Raw genomic sequence first — 16,359 nt, 5'->3', positions numbered from 1 at the left:
TAGGTTTTAACTTTAAAAGAACTGTGGAAATTATCTAAGTATAGCGAAGTTAAGATTATTCGCAAAGTTCATTGCTATGATTTACCAAGCTACTTCTCTTTTATCCAAATTAGAAGATGCCGTATTAAGTTGTCTTTTGTTTTGTGATATTGTCGAAAAGTCCTTCAAGAAGTTTAGAAGGTCGTTTGATTATAGGAAGTTCATTTAAATAGCAATCTAATTTGCATCAAGGAATGAAAGTACCATTTCCTGGCAGATTTACATTTTTTTTTTCTTTTATCAAGTATAGCATTTATATTAAAATGGGAGTAATCCACTTTCTTTCCCAGCATCAGGTTATTTAACAATACAAATAATTACCGGAAAAACAAACTTCATTATAAATTACTCATTTAATTAAAGTTATTTTTAATACGTCCTTAATAAAACAATTCTATTTAACATTTTTGCTAATTGAGGAAGAATTTTAAATTATTATAATTTTATTTTTTTTTGTTTATTCCCACGAAACTAATTAAGTGTTAATTGTCATATATCGTAGTTCAGGGGGCAGGCAGGAGAGTTAGACATGAAACTAAATTAGTCCTTCAAAAGCCATTAATAATGAAATACTTGGTCAAGGTTGTCTTTTAAATATACAATTACATTAATATTTCTAACTATTGTTTTTTTTATTGTTAAAAAAATAACTGCATGATAGTCTACATTAGGACTAATAACAGGATTTATTAACACTTTTATATAAGTAATAATCCTTTTAACAGCAATTTCTGGTGGCTTTTCTAAGATTTCTAACCTTTGATTTCTTTCTCTACGACGTTATTCTGAAATGTAATAAATAAAATTATGTTAAATCTAATTTTTCAAGACTTCTTCTAACAGTAATCTGGTTAAATCTCACATTACTTTCTTTTTTACTAATTTCTCAAGGCTCTAACTTATACATTTTCTCAAATTCCAAAATTTTTAAACGTAAAAGTGTAAATTACACCGAAATGAACAACTTTACTAGGCATTTTCCTGGAAAGTCTATTGTAATTAGATGTGCATAAAGTTTAGAACAAAACTTTGGGTTTAGTAAAATGAGAAAAATCCTAAAAACGAATTTAAGTAATCAAATACAAAATCTCAAAATATTACTTTTACTCTCCGCCGCATCACTCTTCCTCCGATCTTCTATGGCTCAATTCCAATTCCTCCTGCCAATGTAGTCCGTTATCTTGGGCTTTATTTAGACAAAAGACTGACTTGGAACCCGCACACATGACTTAAACGAACTGAAGTTAACAGGCGTTATTGACTACTTAAAAGACTACTAGACCAACGTTCAAAACTTTCACTTAATAACAAACGACTGATTTACAATTCCATACTAAAACCCGCCCAAACTGTGGGGTTCAACAAAACGCTCCAATCTTCAACGAATTCAATATCTTCAGTCTAAAATTCTCCGCACTATCGTTAACGCTGCACTTTACGTTTCAAATCTAACTATCCACACAGACCTGGAAATTCCATTTGTAGGTCAAGTTGCATGAACTCGCTATAAAAGTTTTCATCAGAACTTGCACTCTCATTCCAATCCTCTTGTCCGCCATTTACCATCTCATCACCATCCAGATCATCCTCCCAGGCGATTGAAACGTCAGTGGCCTCGCGATTTTCTCTCTTCTGAAGAGAGTAGCTAATCCTAGAGACGACTTAGGGAGTGTTATCACTAAGGAACAGATTTTTATTTATTTAAAAATGCCAAATATTTAATTAAATTATGCATTTATTTTTGTCAATTATGTGGAAAATATATGATGTTCTTAAATATTTTCTGGAATATTTAAGTAAAATGGACATTTTTTTTTATGAAAATGGATTTTTTTTTTGGGGGGGGCAGGTTATAATTATTTATACAAGAAAAGAACATTTTTACAATTTATAATAATTTATTAGGAACAAAATAATTTGTTTTTACAAGTTATAATGATTTATACAACAAAGAACATTTTTACTATTTATAAAAAGATGTGTTAAATTTTCAATTTTGAAAACTTCACTCTTGGAATTGTTTGCAACCACATGAAATTTCAAATGTTGGAACGTAAAGTGACGACGATCTGGGCGTAAGATGGACTTGTAACGACTAAAAGATCGTTCAACATCTACAGATGTTATAGGTGCCTTGCTGAAAGAAGTTATTTCGTTGGTTGTAAAGGGTACACGATGTTCTGAGGTGACTTCTGTTCCACTGATAATATCAGAAATCTGGCAGATAGTCTCCCACCCTTTGTTCTTGCTCAGTACTTCTACCAGTTTTGATCTGATCAGATCTCCTTACTCCCAGGTATTCCTTCCATCTTTTCGATGACTTTTTTAACGTTGGACACGATTTCTGTCAGTCGAACATTTTGGGACTCAAGTTGGGTAATGGCTTGTGTAAGAAATACGCAATTGCCAGAAATGAATGCAAGGTCGTTCCTTAAATCAGGTTTCTCGAATAAAGACTTGGCTGTATTTATCGCTACTGCTTCGTCTTCGAGATGTGAAAGGACATTCTTGATTTTATTGTAGTTTTCATAATAATGGAAGCTGTTTCCAGCCAAGTACCCCATCTTGTTAATATTGGTTCTGGTGGAAGGCACAAGTCTGGATAGAGATCTTTTAGCATTTTAATGCGACTAGGTGCTTTTAAAAACACTTTTTTAACCGAGGAGATTAAGGGATCTACGTCACTGAACAAAGATCGGACAGTTTCTGCTACTCGATGCAAGGCATGAGCAATACACGTCACATGAATTATCACAGTAATACAATCTCTTTAATTAATTGATACTACGGGTTGAGCAAATTTGGTCACTAACTTTCTGTCAGGTCCCTACGGGGTACCCGAACGAAATATAAAGTTTAAGCTACATGTGTTTTTTTTATTTTTTATTTTGACGATAAAATGATTTATATACACACATATTTTCTAAAAATCACTTGTTAGATCTCAGGGGAACTGAAAACGGATATTTTCGGTTATAATTTTACTCAAAAACTCAACAGCCAATCAATTTGCTTCACCAAACACTTCAAATTGATTTTGGTTGTTTTGCATTTTCTTTGATGTTTAGGCAAAAGCCGCCAAATCACCGATTGACTAATTTGCTTATCTCTGTATCATATTTGATGCAGAACGAAGCAGCATACATGCACCGTATCCACTTATATCACTGTTCTGTTTGTACAAGAATATATTATTTTTTTTATACAAGACGCACTTTTGATTGAAATGGATAAACACTTTTAAGAATGGACGGTCATACTCTCACTATTGCCTGTGAGAGTACGTCACAGAAACAAATTGATTTTTTACTTTCCTTTCATTCATAAACAGTTTCAGTGCATGGTTCAATCCTCATCACATGATTTTATTATCGTCAGGCAAGAATAAAATAAATAAATAGCGAAATATAAAGTTGTGAGTATAAGAGATAACATTTAGTGGGACCTTATGATATTTGATGACCGGAGATTTGGTTATGTTGGCCGACAAGTTAACACTACTATTGGCTAAGTAAGAGTTTCCCAACCATTTTTGACTCGCGTACCACTTGGTAGTACATCATGCTAAATTGTACCACTTCGTAAAAATAATTGTATTTCGTGAAATTTGTTATTCCGAGTGTGTTATTTTAATATTATTATCTTTATTTGTGAAGAGATACAATGGATCTGTTACAAAGGAGTTCAAGTTCATGTTCACTTTATAAACTTTGTAAAGTGTAAGATCTTAGTTTTAAAACTTTTTTTCAATTAAATTTAAGGTACTTTTCCGTTAGCCGGGCGCAAATGTCGCCAATTATGAACCATACGCGAGCGAAGTCAACGGAATAAAAGTCGAAAACGTTCAACTATAAACAAATATTAATGAATTGTAAAGAAAACAGTTTTACCCAATACTGTTTTTCGCTTGCGCCCGGCTAACGGAAAAGTACCAAATTTAATATTGCTTTGATAGAGCTTACTCATTACAATCAGTCTCTTTAAGCAGATCTTTACACAGTTATCATTTAAGTTCTGTCGCATGATAATTCTATTAAATTTTCTTTATCTTGTATTGATAATGACGTAGCTTTTCCTAAATTTTCTTTATAGAAGGGGTTCGAAATCCAATTATTATTTGTGTTTTCGGGTTTTGGAAAATACTCCATGAAAGACAATTTTAACCCTGTTAAAAGTGCTATTATATTTTCTCATACATCTTGAGACAGACTAACTTATTACTGTACATATTTAGAACTTTACTGTATAATATTTAATTAAAATAATTTTTATGAATTATAGGAAAAATCGTATCAATATTTTTATGATTTAATTTTTCATGTCCGCCATTATTGATTATTTTTTGCGTACCACCAACCAGCAACTCGCGTACCATCAGTGGTACTCGTGGTTGGGAAACGCTGGCCTAAGTCATCCGCCGGGTTACATGATATCCACTGTTTACAAACATGGTGGAATCGACTAAACCAAAGAAGAGGTTCTACATGAGATTAACTACCCAGCTGTAGAGTTTGTCCCTATTTTTAACTGCATTTTATCATAGTTTCTATGAAAAGAGTATCTACTTCCGGAATGGTCTTGATAAATTATTATCATTTAGCCCATTGTGAATGAAATTATCTTCCAACGATTCTTTATTATAGGCACCTAACCTAACATAACCTAGTTTTAGGATTTTAAAGCTCTCGGAAATCATGAAAAAATACAAGGTTTCCCGATAAATTCATTACAAAATGTATTATTACGTAGATTATGCGGGCGGCTGTAGGTATAGTGGTTATGAAATGTGGATTTGTTGGTTGGAGATCCCCAGATTAGAATCCCGCTTGTAGTTATTTTGTATTTGATAAGGAAAATAATGAGTTAATATAGAAAAGCCCTCGTCCACGACACCAATTCGACGTAAATACTCGTCTGGCCAAATAGGCGATTACTTTATTTTATGTAGATTATACTCTTAATACGAGAAATTCCAGCTTAATATTAAATGGCTTAACTCTCGTAAAACTATATAGAAAAATGAATTTCATGGTATCTGATTTGTTAACATATTTCTTATTTTATTAATTGAAGTTTAGATATTGTTGGATTCTGTGGTAGTTTAGACGAATCATGTTCGCGAATGGCTCATTTAAATTTGGCTTGCTTCCACCATTGCTACTTGGCTGGCTGTCTACTACTCCTGCGGAATTTTACTATGCCGTAAATGGTTTTGGTCCTCTGTGGATACGTGGGGAAATAACCCCCAGATCTGGCGACTTCTCGTCTCATTACGTTTTGGACCACTATATTCATTAGAATGTCCATCCAGCAATCTCTGGTTGGCTTGTATTAACTTTTTAGGCCATGGTAGGTAGGTAACTTTCCTTGCAGAGGAAAATTGACCGTTTGCCTAGGCTTAACGAGGTAACAACATGGATTGGTACCATAATTTATTCGCTTCCTCTTCTTCTATGTATTCTAACCTCGCAGAGCCTAAGGTAATTACCACATTATTAATTACTATTAGAACTACTAAGGCGTTAATAATGTTTTGGCTTTAAGAGATCTTGTGGCTTAATTTGTTTAGCAAACATTTTCTCAGAAATAATCTTATTATTATTGTTTATAGTAGTGCTTACTACTTAATAAACGCAAATGCTAACCAGACATACATGTTTACCAACGGTGGAAGTGATCAAACATTTCTATCAGAAAACGAATGTAGTTTGCTCATCAGATTTACCATCAGCCAGTGTGGCTATTCGCTTTTTGTATAAAAATATTTGTCAACCTATGGGTTATTATGCCTTGAAGTAGTATCTACTTCCGGAGAGGATATGGTGCATTTTTATCACTAGCATGGATTGAATAAAATTGTTATCTTTCAATTGTTCATTCATATCTAGACATGTTCGCTCACCTAACATGACTGACAAGGTCAGCTATTAGAATTCGGGAAAAATAACATTTACAGTTCCTTTATACATATCTTTACTCAATGTCCAGCACGAAGTTTTTAATTATTTGTCTGTAGACTGCTGCTAGCAGTCTCCTTCAAAAAGAGAATCGCTGTAAGCGGATTTTGAAGTATGAATTTAATTCCTCTTGATTTACCTTTTTATTAAAATATTGATTATTCTACGTCTTTGTTCGCAAGGAAATGAAGTATTTCATACGAGGTGTTGCTATTAAATAACGAGACTGATGCTGACACAGAAGAACTATGCATGCGCCAAATCTTAACCACTGACAGCTCTGCAGCGTAAAGCCTTCTTTTTCGATTGCAGCGTCTCACGTGTTTGTAGGGAAATCAGTCTGACCGGAACCATCGTCTATGTAAGAGGTGTTAGTTTCGATTTGCCGAAAACGTGATACTACACATGTAGTAGAGCAACGAATTGTCGTGAAATTTCACATGAATTTTGGGTAAAACCGCTGCTGAAACTTATCTTTTATCACGTCCGCGAGTTTTTGAGTGGTTCAAGCGTTTCCAAGATGACCGCCCGGGACGCCCTACCACATCCAAAACGGATGAAAATATCGATTATAATTAATCAACATTACTACCATGAGGTGCTTGCTCAACTCCGTGAAAGAGTAAGGAAAAAACGATCCGATTTGTGGAAGAACAAGCCATGATATCCATCAAGACAACGCGCCGGCTCACACTGCATTGTCTGTCCAAGACGTTTCTAGCCAAGTACAACATCCCAGTTTTAGGCCATCCGCCTTATTCGCCTAACCTGGCCCCCATGTGACTTTTATCTGTTCCCCAAAGTCAAATCTGCATTAAAAGGAACACGATTTCTGTACGTTGAAGCTGTGAAAGAAAAAGCGGCTCGCGTCATGCAGGAGCTCAGACAGAAAAAGACTTCCAGCACTGTTTCGAACATTGGTAAATTCGCATAGAGCGTTGTAGGGATAGGGGAGGGGTGTATATTGAAGGTGATAATAACTAAATATGTATACATTTAAAATAAAGTGTTTTACAACAATAGTCTCGTTATTTAATAGCCATACCTCGTAGACTTCTTTTGGGACGTTATTAATTTGTACTTACTTTTGTGATTTGTGTTACTTAATTGGTTCATTTAAATTTACCATTTTGAATTACGCAATTTTAAATCAGTTTTTTCAAGTACTTTATAGCTTTACTTATTAATCTAACATACTTTAAAACCCAAAAAAACATTACTATGGTCTTTTAGAAAAAGCGCCCTTTACCACAAGATTGTGGGTTTGGAAAGGTACATCATTGCGTCATGAAACTATTTAATGCCCTAATTACCCATGCTAATTAATATTTTAAATTAAATTATATTAATAAACTTATATTTTACTTCTACCAATTCAATTCAATTCGATTTACTTATTTCTGTAGAAAGTAACATTTTTGCAATTAAAACTGTAGCTCTGAAAACAGACGATTCTTTTCCCATTCACCTAATTAATCCATTGTTCTTAACTTTCATCAAATAATTTGCTTCCAAACAATTATTTAGTTCATATTTTTAAATTAATAATTACATTTTCTCAGTGAGTTTAGTTTGAGATTGATCCTTCTTGACGTGAAAAGAAAAATGGGCGTTAATTAAAACGATTCAACTAGGAGAAATTTTATTTTATATTGTTGCCGTTCTTGTGAATTGTTTATTATTTGGCATTGAAGGCTCTAATGTTACATTTAAAGAACCTTAATTAGACTTCCGGTGTTCAGCCTTGATTCGGCTAGTTAATTACCTAATTAAACTAGTAACTTAATGAAGACATTTTTGGGGGGGCATTGTTTTTCCTCTTAAACCACTTTCAGTGGTTGAAATTTGATATTCGATCGTACTATCGAACTAAGAGATTGCAAAATGTTCTCTGCGTAAAATTCAATACATACTGCTTACTTAGAGTCTTTTGGCTCTTTTTTTTTTATCCTCTTTTGTCCTTAAATGCGAACTGTCTCAGATCGAACATCGCCAACGAATGCTGCGAAGAACTGGAGGCTGTGGTGAATCATAATAGCGTTAGGCTAAATTAGGTGAGAACGGTACAAAGGTTCTAGAAAGCAACGAGAAGACAGAAAATTTTTCCAAGATGGAGACATTGTGAAGTCACTAAACTTTTTGCTGGTAGGTCTACCAAAATACATATAGAGCCATTGAAAAAATGGTTTATTCATACTCCAAGATTTTTTTTTTTTGGAAGGGCCTGACTAGACTAGCTAGATCTACGTCATTGACAGCATGCCGTAGATACAGGGGGCAGGAAGTCCCTCTAGTGGAAACGTCTACGTAAGATGAAAGTAGACTATCTGCGGAACCGCAATAAAGGAATTGTTGCCAGTGGCGACCAAATCGGTCTCCAGTACGCTGGCAAGCAATTCCCAATGGTTAGCGCTTTAAACTTAGAACCAAACTGAAGGTTCGAAGTTCTTATCTGCCTCTGATCTGGTGTTCTTGAATGACGCTGGGCTGATGTGAACTGTATTCTTCAGCGGCCACATGGACCAACTTATAGCCTAATTACATATATACTTCCTTTTGGAGGTCCCGATTCACTGATTAGTTAAATTAGTTTCAAGTTCAGTCCCGAGCAATTGCATACTTAAAATGCTTTTATCCTATATAAACTACTTCAGAACGACAGTAATGCATGCTGAAAGGTATTGGAATAGCTGTCGAACGGCAAATAGCTTGCAGCAAGGTAATGTATTACACGGAGACATTCAAGGTAACCAGTAGGTAGTCTGACTGGCAGAGGAGGATGTGAACCTTTCTTTGGCACGGTAAAAAAACTCTCACTGGGTATATTGAAAACCCACCTTAATATAAGGTGTATAACTGGGTTAAGGTATTGCATAATCTTTCTGCAGAACTTCTAGAAAACTGATTCTTCATGAATGTAAGTCTTTCTGTGTGCATTTTCTTTATTTTGGAAGTAATTATTATATTTTAATTACGTACAAACAAAACGTAAGTTCGATTATACGTTTTACGTCCTTAATAGAAACTATCTTCCCTTAAAAATTAATACAAACTTTGAAGTTCACGGGATACTCTAAGCTCTGTTGACGTAAGTTAATTGGTTAACTGAATAATTCGTTGTCTATTAGTCTGTTAACTTTTTAACATCTTTCTAACATTTACGGTTCAGATATGTTTTTAAATAAATATTTAGTCAGATTTCAAAAAAAAAAACAATAAATTTCTATGGAAAAAGAAAGTTCTACTTTAAAATGATCTTATTATTAGCACTTTACAGTGTATTTCGTATTGTATAAAGAGAGAATTATAATGGTAGACGATGTTTATGTTGGCAACACTGAAAGTTAAGGAAAAAAAAGGGGGTCGCCAGCTGAAGTGCGGCACCGTTGCTAAGCTTGTCTAACGAGTTTAGTGCCTCCATAAGAGCGCCCTCACATGTATATAGACGTACTATTTATTTATTTATTTATATTTAATGTGGCGCTCTTATTAAATATCTGTCATTTAAATAATCTTCATAGTGTTAAGTGATGTGAGTGTGTATGTGTTAAAATGTTTAATTTAACTGTACTATTATTATAAGGTAAATAATGCAATATTTATTTTGAAATTTTATTTAAGTAATGTACATATATTTTTTTTTAAATAAAAAAAAAGGTTTCTCCTCCAGGGAATAGGTAATAACCTTTCCTTATTAATAAATAAGTGTAAAAAGAAATTCTTCAAGTTTTGGGAAATGCAAAATACTCTACAAATATTACTTAGATTCATGAAGATAATAGTAATTTTTCGTCACATTAATTCCGGGAGATCACAATTTACCCTGGAAATTCTGAGTTCGAATTCAGCTGCTGGCCCTTAGATTTTTTTTTCTTCCTATGAGCTTCTTCAGCTCACTGTCTGGTGATGAAAAGTGTTCATCAATAGTTTCAGGAGACGCGCCTTAAAAAAAAACAAAAAAAAACAGCATTTAATTTGTAATTAGATAAACGGTGCTGAATTTTCTTGAGACTTTCACAATTTCCATTTAATGTGTAATTTGTTTTTGTTTTATAAATTATACTACATAAAGTTTTCTTCAACTGTTCTTCTTTTAACCAACTGTTGTTTTTATTTCCATTATTAGGTGAAATCGCATGACCTTAAAACAGTGAAAAGTTATTTTCTTATGTATTTTGAACAATACAATGGATACAATATCGGATGGAAATGATTCTGAAAAAAGTCAAAGGTATATATTGTAATCAGAACAATAACTTTGTGATGTTTTTCTTCTAAATTTTTGATGTTAGCAAATGCATGTTGTGTGAAAAGTTACTGGGGAGTTTTCTTGCATTTTAATTATGAATTTGATGCGTTTTTCCCTCCTGTAAGTGGTTCATTTGAGATGGCTTATATTTTAACAGAACATACTTATGTTCTTTAATGTAGTGCCTGATTATATGATTGAAATTCCCTGATACTTTTCTCATAATTGAGAGTGATGTAACTTGAGATTCGGCCGATCCTTTCTCAATATGTTTTCTTCTAAGTAAGGATGTCTTTTGGTTCTTTAATGTCATCCTGATGATTTTAAAATAAATTGAGAAACTCGAAGTTTGATGCTGAAGACTATTTTGCCTCTGAAAAACACTTTTTTGCTGTGATGGAGCTTGAGATTCATGCTGATTTTTTGTCGATTCTAGATGACCCAATGGAAACGCTCCAAAATAATAATGATTCCTAAATCTCAAAAGTTAGTTTTCCATCCTTTCACACTAAGTATCTATTTATATTTACTCCTCGAGATAACTGCTACTAAAACGTGTTTATCGTCTGTTTGAGGTCACAGGAAATACTTTTCTTCTATCAATTCTGTTTCAGCTCATCCTCTACACTCCCGCAATGTCATCGGCTGTCTTTATAATTTTGTCCTCTTTTGTAGGATTAACAATTATTACCCGGGAGGTTTTCTTAATATTATTCAGGCTTTCGATCTTGTCTGCTACCTGAAGTAACATGATAACTCCAAGAGTACCCTCCAACTGCATTTTGTGTAGTCCTCTAATCATGTCTCACCGGTCGCTTTTGCAATGTCCTATCCTCTTGTTTGTAAGACTTTTTGCAATATTTCGTTTTATGCACTGCTTTTACATATTATATTGCGATACACTTTTTTTTTGTGGAAAATTGAATAAGCAATTGTTTTGAGGTATTTTTGAAGCTTAATTCTAAATTGCCACTTCCAAGTGTTGCTTCAGTTTGGAAGTGATGATATCAAGTATTGGAACCACTTTCTGGTACTTAACTAAATCTTCAGTATAGTATTATTTCCTAGCAACTAAATCTTCAGTATAGTATTATTTCCTAGCAACTAAATCTTCAGTATAGTATTGTTTCCTAGCAACTAAATCTTCAGTATAGTATTGTTTCCTTGCAACTAAATCTTCAGTATAGTACTGTTTTCTAGCAACTAAATCTTCAGTATAGTATTGTTTTCTTGCAACTAAATCTTCAGTATAGTACTGTTTTCTAGCAACTAAATCTTCAGTATAATATTGTTTTCTTGCAACTAAATCTTCAGTATAGTATTATTTCCTAGCAACTAAATCTTCAGTATAGTATTGTTTTCTTGCAACTAAATCTTCAGTATAGTACTGTTTCCTTGCAACTAATCAGAATGATTGTATCATTAGTTTCTTAACTTGAATTTTTGTTGTTGTAATTTTAAGCTTCCTTGAATATCTTTATTGTTATTATTTTATGAATGAAAACTTTTTAAGTTGAAGTAAAGTATTTATAGAGGTCCTATACTGTAATTTTAGAGAACAGCCAACCAAGTGCCAACATCTGTTCTATATCATTATTTTATGTGCTCTCGTAAGTTTATAGAATAGCTTTTATAATAGGAGTTTTCAATTGACTGAGTTGACTAATTTGTGTCTTTATTCCTAGTATTTTCATTTTACGTTTACCACGAAAGAAAAATTAAAGAATGGTGCAATTATTTATGACGTTGCAATACGGGAAAAGTGATTCTTAATGATGCAATAATAATTATGATTTGAATACTCCTTAAATATTGCAAGAAATACAAACATATTTAAAAAAAATTATCTCTTGAAAAACCCTTTTATTTAATGAATTTAAATTGAAGTCAACTAACATTTATTTAAACAAATCCTAGATTTAAAGAAAAATTTATTTTTAGAGACATTATCTTTTTGTTCCTTTTTCATTTTGAGCTACGGGTGTGTCGTATTGAATTTAATTTCACTTGCCGGGATAATCACATGGAACATGAGGATATTTGACAGGGGGGATCATTATTTATTTAAGAAATGTTTTGGTTCCGTTACAAGGAAAAAGAAGTCGCAGCTATCTTCCTTTAAGGAGACGATGGCGGGGATAATTATTGTTTGTGTCAGACAGGCTGGTCGTCACAGTTCAGCCACTTCTTTGTTGTAATGCTTTCTGGAAGAAGGGAAATCTATATTTTATAGAAAGGTTTTCTTTTTTTTGTTTTTTTTAAAATAAAAACCTACGTTAGCCGTCCAATGAATGTAGTTTTTAGAAGTACACGGTTAGAAATAGTTCTATCAGTATCCGTAAAGGAAGTCCTGAGGCTGAACTTCAAATTTTCGAAAAATTATTCTTACGGGAAACATATTTTAAAAATCAGTTGAGTTTTAAAATAAATCTGATACTTATTGTCAAACAAACTTTCTGTAACTGGTATTTGAAAAATGAAAACATTTTTGAAAACATAGTGCAAAAAAAATCTATAAAACACAATTTTTCCTTTTTTAAATAGTAATCATACTCAACCAATTTTTCTTAAAATTTAGAATTTAAACTTACTTATTGAATTTCTATTGGTATTTAAAGGTAATGAGGCCGAACATTTCACTTAAATGACACATTAGACTAGTAAAACAGCACATCGTGTGCCAATTAAAGGCTACCGCTGTGCCTAAAGAAATTAATATGTTATTGCCTTCTAGCGAAGCCTGTTCTGAGCCGATACTTACACTCTTTTTATTTTTTTTAACTTAGAATATCAAGTTGAACTACCGATAATTTTTTTAATTTTAATCTCTACAATAATCACACTCAACTTACCATTACTAAAAACTAAAAACTGTTATTATTTATTTAAAGTAACTTATTTGTCCATTTTATTAGGCAGGTATTACGTCCGTCTACAATTTAGGTGTCGTAGACCGAAGCGGTTAGCCAACATACTTAACTACAAAGTTTTAATATTAACCATTAAATAAAATCCAAGGCCTAGACCGGGGAATCGAACCCACTAACTAACAATACAACTTAGCGTTGCAGGTCTTGCTTCTAACCGCTCGGCTACCGCGGTGCCATTAATATGAACCTTATAAAACGTATTGTACCAGGAAAATTCAAGTGTTTTATACGATAATTTTACTTCCTCTTTAACGAAAAAATAAATACAGATACGAGGTGTGGCTATTAAATAACGAGACTATTGCTGTAAAACATTTTATTTTAAATTTATACATATTTAGTTATTATCACCTTCAATATACACCTCTCCCCTATCCCTACAACGCTCCATGCGAATTTACCATTGTTCGAAACAGTGCTGGAAGTCTTTTTCTGTCTGAGCTCCTGCATGACGCGAGCCGCTTTTTCTTTCAAAGCTTCAACGCAACGAAATCGTGTTCCTTTTAATGCAGATTTGACTTTGGGGAACAGATCTAAAGTCACATGGGGCCAGGTCAGGCGAATAAGGCGGATGGCCTAAAACTGGAATGTTGTACTTGGCTAGAAACGTCTTGGACAGAAAATGCAGTGTGAGCGGGCGCGTTGTCTTGATGGAGAACCCGTGACTTGTTCTTCCACAAATCGGGTCGTTTTTTCCTTACTCTTTCACGGAGTTGTGCAAGCACCTCACGGTAGTAATGTTGATTAATTATAATCGATATTTTCATCCGTTTTGGACGTGGAAGGGTCATCATCTCCGACGTCTTCTCAGCCATTTTGGAAACGCTTGAACCACTCAAATACTCGCGCACGTGATTAACATTCGTCGCTATAAACTTCTTTTAATAAAAGATAAGTTTCAGTAGCGGTTTTACCAAGTTTCATGTGAAATTTCACGACAATTCGTTGCTCTACTACTTGTATAGTATCATCTTTTCGGCAAAACGAAACTACACCTCTTACACAAACGACGATTCCGGTCAGACAGATTTCTCTACAAACACGTGAGACGCTGCAATCGAAAGAAGAGAAGGCTTTACGCTCCACAGCTGTCGGTCGTTAGGATTTGGCGCATGCATATAGTTCTTCTGTAGCAGCATCAGTCTCGTTATTTAATAGCCACACCTCGTATTATAAAAAAAAAGAACCTGCGAAAATTGCAGTTATAAGAAAATACTTATGAGATATTGTCGTAGAGTTTCACTGCATACGATGTAAATAACTAGTGACCTTAAAAAGAGGAAGGAAATGAGATAAAAGAAAATAAAAAAAATCAACCTTGATTTACGAGTAGGTTTTTGTATTCAGCGAGAGCCATTCATTCATTCATAGTTTATTGTTTATTCATAAAGTCCTATATTCAGTAGTATTTGATAAGATCCATTTATTGTTAACGATAAAAAGTGCCATTTTGTCGTAAGAACATTTAATTTTAATAAATTGTATGAATGAAAAAATCCATTTAATTTATTTATCAATAGAAGATGCAGTAACATAAATATTTACCAGGTACAGATCTTAACCAAATTACAAAAACAAAAAGTTACGGATTAACTCCTAATTATCCACTACATTGATTGAAAACCATGAACCTTAGGACCGTCAGGTGGAGTCATTTGTTATATAAAACATAATTCATGATGTCTGTATTATCTACGTAATAATCCATGAGATATACTGTATAATGGATATACAGTTAATTAAAACAAATTCTCTTGATAACGTGAATGGTTAGCCACTATACAATAATTAGCCGGGTCCAACCTTGTTTCGTTCTTTTTTTTCCCAACCAAACAAGTTGTGCCTAATTTTCAAGGCTTCTTCGATATCGAAAGCTCAAAATCGTTCCATCAAAATTTTATTTCGTGAATTGTGAGTGAGGTGAATGGTTCACCTGTCTAATTTTTCAATTAAATTTTCAGTAAGGAAGTAAAAAACAAACTGTTTTTTTTTTTTTTTTTAACAATAATTTTCCTTAAAGGAGAATATTTGCCAGTTTACAAAATTCAGTTGGTTATATACTAACCTGAACTAGGTCACATACACTGCCATTTTGTTTATTGGTTGTGCACTTAAAACAAATTTGTATATTGATATTACAGAGAGCACTGACTAATTCTGTTATTTTTCTAAGTTGGTAAACTTTGTTTATAATCCGTCAGACATCATTCATTGCCATCTGAGAGCGGTTAACAGTAGCCATATTGTCTTGATCGCGTGTATTTCTTTAGTTTATTTTTTTAAAAAAAAGTGAATTTGCATTTAAAAGTTCATGGCATTGAATTCATTTTATTTTAAACTTGTGTTAATAAATTTAGTGTAAAAATTTTGAATGGCGTTAGGTTTTCGTTCAGATAAGATGAAGAATTCCAATGATACGGTACAATTACTTTTTAAAACTAAGTAGGACTTTTATTGTCTACTTACTGGGATATTAATATGCATAGATATTACTTATAATAGTCATGTAATTTATAAGTTAAAACACTTATTCGAATTAAACAATTTTTGTTGATTAACGTTTGCAAGTAAGGCATCATTGCTTTACAAAATGTAATCACAATTTTCCAAAATAAGTTATTCTAAATTTTATTTAAGATAATTATAAAAAAATGTTTAAATAATTTCAATTAAACAGGAGTCCATTGTTAATTGTTTTGGGGGACAGTTTCAGTTACCCAAAAGGAAGACAAATTTCAATCATTTTCTTATTTATTTTTGCCGAGCTTTCGATCTTAGAGAATAGGTTATTATCTTCAAGAACCTATGCTTATTTGCAGTTATTCATTTCATTATATCATATTAATATACTATAATTATAGATATTGTAGTAAAATTTTTTATAAGAATAAAACTTCAAACCGAAATTCCAAGTTCAAATAGATATGGCAGCAAAAAGTTTCATTTGCTGAATTTTATTGAATTTAACTTTCCGCAAGGCAGCATACTAGGCCCCACTCTGTACACAATCTACTCCTCAGACATACCTACTCATCCTCAAACTACTCTTCTCACCTATGCTGACGATACTGCCATCTTATCTACTGACAAAGATCCATTAATAGCTCATAGAAACCTTCAGTCTCACCTCACTTCCTTAGAAAATTGGTTCAAAAAATGGGGGCTATCAAACTGAACGGGACAA

General features: G+C 33.0%; 1 protein-coding gene across 8 annotated transcripts in view; it reads left to right on the top strand.

Annotated features, from left to right (window-relative positions):
- LOC141451553 (protein Aster-B-like) overlaps positions 1 to 16,359 on the top strand; it is a 177,468-nt gene that overhangs the window by 12,958 nt on the left and 148,151 nt on the right. Inside the window, exons 1-2 of one of the 8 annotated variants that reach the window (XM_074123019.1) lie at positions 9,403 to 9,579; positions 10,123 to 10,227. The exons of 3 other annotated variants lie outside the window; for them this stretch is intronic. Coding sequence is in view for 1 of the 5 variants with exons in the window: in XM_074123027.1 (XP_073979128.1) it covers positions 10,184 to 10,227 (44 nt within the window). In the remaining 4 variants the exon portion in view is untranslated. Of the gene's footprint in view, positions 1 to 9,402; positions 9,580 to 10,122; positions 10,228 to 16,359 lie in introns of those variants that run through there. 4 more of the 8 variants (XM_074123027.1, XM_074123023.1, XM_074123021.1 and 1 more) reach the window with 4 other exon arrangements.

This window comes from Rhodnius prolixus, unplaced genomic scaffold, assembly GCF_049639745.1.
Source record: "Rhodnius prolixus isolate KJV_2025 unplaced genomic scaffold, Rpr scaffold_8, whole genome shotgun sequence".
Classification (NCBI taxonomy): domain Eukaryota; kingdom Metazoa; phylum Arthropoda; class Insecta; order Hemiptera; family Reduviidae; genus Rhodnius; species Rhodnius prolixus.
Note: the sequence above shows the minus strand (reverse complement) of the source record. Positions and strands in the feature narration are given on the sequence as shown.